The following is a 7,030-nucleotide window of genomic DNA, read 5'->3' on the forward strand; positions in this document are numbered from 1 at the left end:
GCTGCTCCGCCTACGCGCCCGACGTCAGACGCTGCGCCGTGGCGAGGGCGGGGCAAGGGAGGTGGGGCGGGGCAAGGGAGGTCGGGGCGGGGCGCGGGCAGGGCCGTTCCACCCCGCGCCCTGCACGGCTGCGCTCGCCTGGGTGGTACCCCGCGGGTAGGCGGTGGGGCGTTCTCCACCGGTGGTGGAGTCGGAGGAAGCCTCGGACGGTTTCACCGGGCCCTCGGTCCTACCTGGCGCAACTTCTTTGAGAGAGTGATCGTTGCATTTCTCATAAAGTGCGGTTAACCCGCGTCCTCGGACTATTTCCTCGGATGCAGGAGGAGGAATGGTGCAGTGACCCGGGGCAGGATAGCGTGGTGCAAACCCACGGCAGAAACTATCTGGGAAGACGCTGCTAATGAAAAGGGGCAGATTTGGGCGGCGGTGCAGCATTTCTAAGTGCTGAAAAATGTAGGAGAATTCATAGTGTCAGGACGCTTTTAAGTTTTTTGGTTTTACCCCAGGACTGGGATGAGGTCAGTGAACTCTAGGGTGCTGTTTTGGGGACCAGAATGGAAAGCAACATAGGAGTTATTCTTTTGAGTGAGTATCTTCCAGGTCTTCCAATTGTGCAATTACATAGAAATTATTAAAGATACCCCGCCTCCGGCCCCCCACCCACCCCCCACCCCCGGTATTGATAATATTACAGCAGGGTAAGTGGAAGTACTATCCTGGAGACATTACATGTTGAAATACACGAATTAAAGAACACGAAGCACATTTAAACATGCTTTCTTGTTCACACATTTTATCACAAATCTATTCGTTTACATATATAAGGGAAAAAAGAACCCTAACCATAATCATACATTAGAAACAAAAAATCAAGCACATCAGAACTTGTCTTTCCATCCTAGTTCCTTCAAAACACCTTGTACCCGGAAGGGATGATGTATATCCAGGGTGTCGGATAGCACTGATGATATACATAACTATCTTCTAGTTCTTTAATATTTCCTCCCCTTACTATTATGGTCTTGGTTTTACCTCATTAATCTTGTTAGACCTGCATATGTTCATTTGTATAATTAAGATCGTTTGATGTATAAAAACCAAGCTAGATAACTGTCAGAAACAGTAAAGGGAGTAAAGATTTCCTGAGTGCAGGAAGGTGGGGGCGTAGGGGAGCGGGTAGCAATGACTGTATAACCCCACTGGAGTGGCATGAATAACAGAATGGTAGATGAACGGATCCATTAGATGGCGTAAGATACAGCTAAAATAAATAAATGAATATATATATAGATATATAATAGCATTTAATATACAATAGGTGTTCCTGGGGGTACGATGAGGGAGGGAGGGGAGTAAGGGGAGCTGATATCAAGGAGCTCAAGAAGAAAATGAGTTGAAGCTGATGGTAGCAGCAATTGTACAATTATGCTTGATCTAGTTGAATTATGGATTATATCTGTAAGCGCTCCCAATAAAATGATTAATGAAAACAAACAAAAACCATCAGGCACCTTCCTCTAATAATGCTGCTTGCTCCCAACTTTAGTACAATTAAACTTGAGTTGCTTTACATGTATAAACATGACTAAGCTTTGACTATGGGTGGGAAACATGACCATAGTCAAATGAAAAAGGCAGTTTATTCTTAAAATGCATCAATTGATAAGTGAAAACCCTTTAAAAGACTATGGCAGTACCATGCTTACGTTAAGGATTGACTCATTTAAATCTTCAATTGGGAGAGTTAGGAAGTAAGCAAACAACAGGGTCAGCAAAAAACAAGGGCTTGCTGACTTTGGAGTTCAAAATTAAGCCAGGGGTCGGGTGCTTGCCCGATTTAAGGATTAAAATTACCCTCGGCCATCGACATTTTCCTTCCAGACATCCTGTCACTTTCAGCGCTTCCCATTTGAGGACCCTCCCGCCCTTTCTCACTGTATCTACACGAGCTTTCTCTCCTATCCCAGTACCATCTCCTGTCTCTCATTAATTATAACTCAATTTTTAAAATTCTACTAGTAATATTTCCAAATTATGAAACTTAAAAATGAAAATTATCAATTGCTGGGAAGCATTAAAAGAACATCAGTAAAAACGGGATATGAAAATTAAAATTTTAATTAAAAATAAAACCTGGTTGTTACATTCTCCAGAAAAAATTATTTCAAGTATATAACCATCTCCTAGTTACCAAACTTTCTTAAACTGTGAAATTGCCATCGACTTTAGCTTTTTATAGACATATATGGATGTTTCAAGCTCTCTTTTAAAAATCTAGAAAGTCAAAAATACATTTTAAAAAAGATAAAAATTAACCAAGCAGCCATCTAAGTGAGATGTCAATTAAGTCCACATGGAGGAAACACACACACATCAGTGACTGAAGGACTGTAAATCATACAATCTGAAGCCAAAGAAGGGAATAGTATCAGAGCCTAAACTGTGAGATTCCGGTTTGCAGAAGACTATGGATGACAGTGGGAGCCCAAGATACATTTGTGTGATTTATATAGGAAATAAGCCTCCAGTGAGTTCCCTCTATCCTTAATAGACGAATGGGAAGAAAACAGTTACCAAGCAATGCACTGGAGAGATAACTATAGATCAAAATGATAAACCTGACTTGAACAGTTAAAACCTTCTCAGTTGATCCCCCTCTGATGCACATTGGAGCTGATCTGGTTTTTAACATTTTGTTTTACATAATGGGGTTTATCTCAGATGTGCTTTGTTATTAGGGGTAATCCCCTTGAATTTTTATTAGGTTTTTCTGTTCTTCAGTCTATGAAACCCAGGAGTGATGAACCTATAGACACAGCATGTAGAATAAGGGTTCCTGGGGGAGTAGTGTGGGGGCAGAGGGGTCAAGGGGAACTGATATCAAGGAGTTTAAGAAGGAAGGGAATGTTTTGAAACTGATTGTGGTAGCAATTGTACAATAATGCTTGATGTGATTGAACTATGTGTGGGAAACAGAGAGGATTTCTCCCAAGTTGTCTCCCCCAAATACATGCCAGACTTAGCTGCTTGAGAATGACTGTACACTTGGAGGTCATCAGGAGTGAATTGGGGGTCATTTTCCCTGAGAATTATCAGCTGTCTAGAGCAAGCAGACACCACTGTTTATCCCACAAGTAGGGCCCACTTGCTTCTGATAATGATAGTAGTTGTCTGTTTCCTTGTAGGAGACATGAGAGAGGTCAAACCCGCCCACCGATGACCAAGGTTAGGCTGCCATCATGAATCTAAGGTCCGCCCATCTTGTCACATGTATACCCCTAGAGCTTCCCATTCCTATAGGTATACCCCTAGCTCACCCCTTCCTGTCATGCTTATGCCTATCATAGATCCCCTTCCTACAATGCGTATGCCTATTGTACTGCCCCTTCCTGTGACGTGTGGTTACCTGTAATCATGTCCCCCTAAAGATATATAACACTTGGTTAGCAATAAAGAAGAGGCTCTCTCCGGCTCTCGGGGGCCTGGAGGCTCCCCGGTTCTCAGGTTCCCAGGCTGCTCCTGCTCTCTTGGCCGGGTTCCCCCCACGAGGACCACCAAGCAGGGCTGAGGTGAGCAATGCTACCATGAATTGTGTCTGACTCCATTACTTGACTCTATCTTCTACCTCTCATGCTCTCTATGACTTTACTATAATCTTTACTTATTATTGCTCTACAATTGCGCCTGTGATGATTTGTGGGGGACCCTCTCTCCCCTTCACCCCACAACTATGGAATGATATGCTATCTGTACTACTCCCAATAAAGTGATTTTGGAGAAAAGATAAAAATTAAATTAAAAGATAAACACATTTAAAAAAATTGGAATATAAAAAGCCACCACATGTTTCTAAGATATCATTTTAAGATTCATGGAATCTTCATTTTAAATGAGAGAAAACATGGTTACTTACATATAATCGAAAAAGTTGTAAGTTTACAATTAGGTAATACTAGTTTGATTTTCCACTTTGAATTTTTAATCTAAACCTGATTGTCATTCTGTAGTATTTCAATTCCATTTCATTCTATGTGGATGTTGGCATTTATTCTGCCTCTTCTTTGTATTTATTTTCATTAAAAACACACTTTGTCTTGAAGGTAAACAAGCGGCCATCTAGCTCAGAAGCAACAAAGCCCACATGGAAGAAGCACACCAGCCTGTGCGATCACGAGGTGCCGAAGGGACCAGTTATCAGACTTCAAAGAACAAAGAAATCATATCATTGTGTGCTCACCTCCCTGATATGACCGCTGAAGACAAATGGGTACATAGGCAAGTGTGGTGAAGAAAGCTGATGGTGCCCGCTAACAAAAATAGTATATGGAGTCTTAAAAGCTTGAAGGTAAGCAAGCGGCCATCTAACTCAGAAGCAACAAAGCCCACATGGAAGAAGCACACCAGCCTGTGTGATCACGAGGTGTTGAAGGGATCAGGTATCAGGCATCATCAGAACAAAAAACCAAAGCCCATTTGTAGGCAACTGGACACCCCCTTTACACAAGGGTGGCGGGGAGGAGACGAGCCAGTCAGGGTGCAGTGTACCAACAATGAAACATACAACTTTCATCTAGTCCTAAAGGCTTCCTCCCCCTCCACTCCCCTCCCACTATCATGATCCCAATTCTACCTTAAAAATCTGGCTAGACCAGAGGATGTGCACTGGTACAGATAGAAACGGAAACACAGGGAATCCAGGGCGGATGATCCATTCAGGACCAATGGTGAGAGTGGCGCGATACCGGGAGGGTGGAGGGAGAGTGGGGTGGAAAGGGGGAACCGATTACACGGATCTACATATAACCTCCTGCCTGGGGGCACAGACAACAGAAAAGTGGGTGAAGGGACACATAGTACAGTGTAATATATGACAAAATAATAATTTATAAATTATCAAGGGCTCATGAGGGAGGAGGGAGTGGGGAAGGAGGGGGAAAAATGAGGAGCTGATGCCAGGGGCTTAAGTGGAGAGCAAATGTTTTGAGAATGATGTGGGCAATGAATGTACAAATGTGCTTTACACAACTGATGTATGTATAGATTGTTAAGAGTTGTATGAGCCCCTAATCAAATGATTAAAAAAAATTAAAAACAACACAATTCATGTTATAGATAACATGTCATATTTTCTCAGTAAGACAAGATTTTATTTAAAAGTTAAAAATTATTCCTTAATGAAAATTCCAATTTTTCCTTCTATCTATAAAAGGATTCAAGGAGCCCTGGTGGCATATTGTATTGTCAGGCTGCTTATCCCTAAGTTCTCAGTTCAAACTCACCAGCTGCTTCAAAGGATAAAGATGAGGCTGTTGGTTTCTTGTAAAGTCTATGGAGTAGTTTTACTCTGTCCTATAGCACAAGTAACTGAGAATCTGTTAATTCCATGGCAATGTTTTTGTGCCCCCTCTCCCCCCTCGAGGGGGAGGGTGGTGATTAACAGGATTCAGAGCAGTTTGTCAAATGCCTGGGTCTCCCCTCTCCAAGATCTACTTGAGGATGGGAGTCCGGTCTGATTTATTTTTCTTTGTAGTTTGGGTGAAAGTTTAAAGAGAAAGTAAATTTGCCATTCAACAATTTATGGGCATTTTGCTTTGTGACATTGGTTGCAATCCCCTTAACAGCACGATTCCCATTTCCTCCCTGGGTTTTGTTTCCATCTGTCCTTCTTCTCTCCTGCCTTCTGGGTTTTGTTTCTGGGCAAATGCTGCCCCCCACCACCACCACTTTTTATTTATTTTTTGTTTGTGTAGATGAGTGCAACCTCCACACTGGGTTTTTATGCTCTTTATTGGCCTATTGTTCGACCTAAAGTTGATCCCTGGGGATAATTCAGTTCTAGGCTTGCAGAGTGCCTCAGGGACACAGCCCTTTTTCCTCCCTTTCAGTTCAGGACTTTCTATTGCAATTGTGATTCCAGTGGTTGTTGTTGGTAGCTGTCCTAGGCACCATCTAGTTCTTCTGGTTTCTGAGTATTAGAGGCTGTGGCTAACTTGGCCCCACTAGTCCTTTGGACTAATTGTGTTCTTGTGTCTTTGATTTTGCTTTCTCTATTTTGCTCCAAACAAGGAAAACAACAGTGGAATCTTAGATGGCTGCTGGCAAGCTCTTAAGGTCTCTGAGGATACTCACTGCAGTAGGATGTAGATCATTGTCTCCGTGGGCAGAGATGTCTTTTGGGGCTGTGGTGTAAGAATTATTTATAAAAATGTTCCCCAGGGGATTGTTTTTATACTAAAGTTTGAGAGTCACTGATTTAAAGTACAAACTAAGATGATAGGGTGTCATTGTAAATATGAAAATGAAGCATTTATTAAAGTCATCGAGAAAGTCTGGTCACGTACCATAATGGTCGGTGAGGTAATCTAACACTGCTGATGTACTGCACAAAGCATTGAATATTCTTTTTTCCTGCCTTGAGGTAATCTTTTCCATCATGTACATTAAGTGCTGATGGAAACACATATAAGGAGTTCCGAGTTCAAGAGCAATGTCAATCCAATCCCAGATGCATTTCAGTGGAGTTTCCTCATATCCAGCAAACAGTGCCGGGTTTGCTAGGAGTCCTCTTGCAACCATCACACCTACAAATTAAAGCACACTGTGTTCATACAGTAAGGGCCTCTGGCTATGATGTCAAACTCCATCCACGACACAAACAGGATATACAAATGTACACACACATATACACAAAGAGATACATTAACACTCGTATAAGGTTTTACAATACCCTTATTCCATTAGTCTGTTTAACTCAATTATGCTGCTGTTGTTCATCTCCTTCTGCTGAATAGGACTCATGGTGGCCCTTGTGTGCAGAGCAGAACGGCCTCATAGGATTTTCAATGACAACCAATGGTCCTACTTTTTGTAAACCATGGAAGTTTAAATGGACTTACAGGATTTCCTTCTTTAAACACTTCTACATTAAACAATTAGTTACTGTTTAGTACACTGGATTTGCTTGAAGTTAAGGTTATCTATGTTCTGTGTTCTCCCATCTGTTGATATCTATCAAGGGCTTTGCATGCTA

The 7,030-nt window shown here is 42.1% G+C and overlaps 1 protein-coding gene across 1 annotated transcript in view; it reads right to left on the reverse strand.

Annotated features, from left to right (window-relative positions):
* Nucleotides 1–6,279: 6,279 nt before the first annotated feature.
* The window catches only part of DUS4L (dihydrouridine synthase 4 like), a 24,249-nt gene continuing 23,498 nt past the window's right edge, over nucleotides 6,280–7,030 (reverse strand). Inside the window, exon 7 of the mRNA XM_045288891.1 lies at nucleotides 6,280–6,581. Within this exon, the coding sequence (XP_045144826.1) occupies nucleotides 6,334–6,581 (248 nt within the window). The 3' untranslated portion in view covers nucleotides 6,280–6,333. The remainder of the gene's footprint in view (nucleotides 6,582–7,030) is intronic.

Source organism: Echinops telfairi, unplaced genomic scaffold, assembly GCF_000313985.2.
Source record: "Echinops telfairi isolate 266 unplaced genomic scaffold, ASM31398v2 ScPeMD7_23;HRSCAF=83, whole genome shotgun sequence".
Classification (NCBI taxonomy): domain Eukaryota; kingdom Metazoa; phylum Chordata; class Mammalia; order Afrosoricida; family Tenrecidae; genus Echinops; species Echinops telfairi.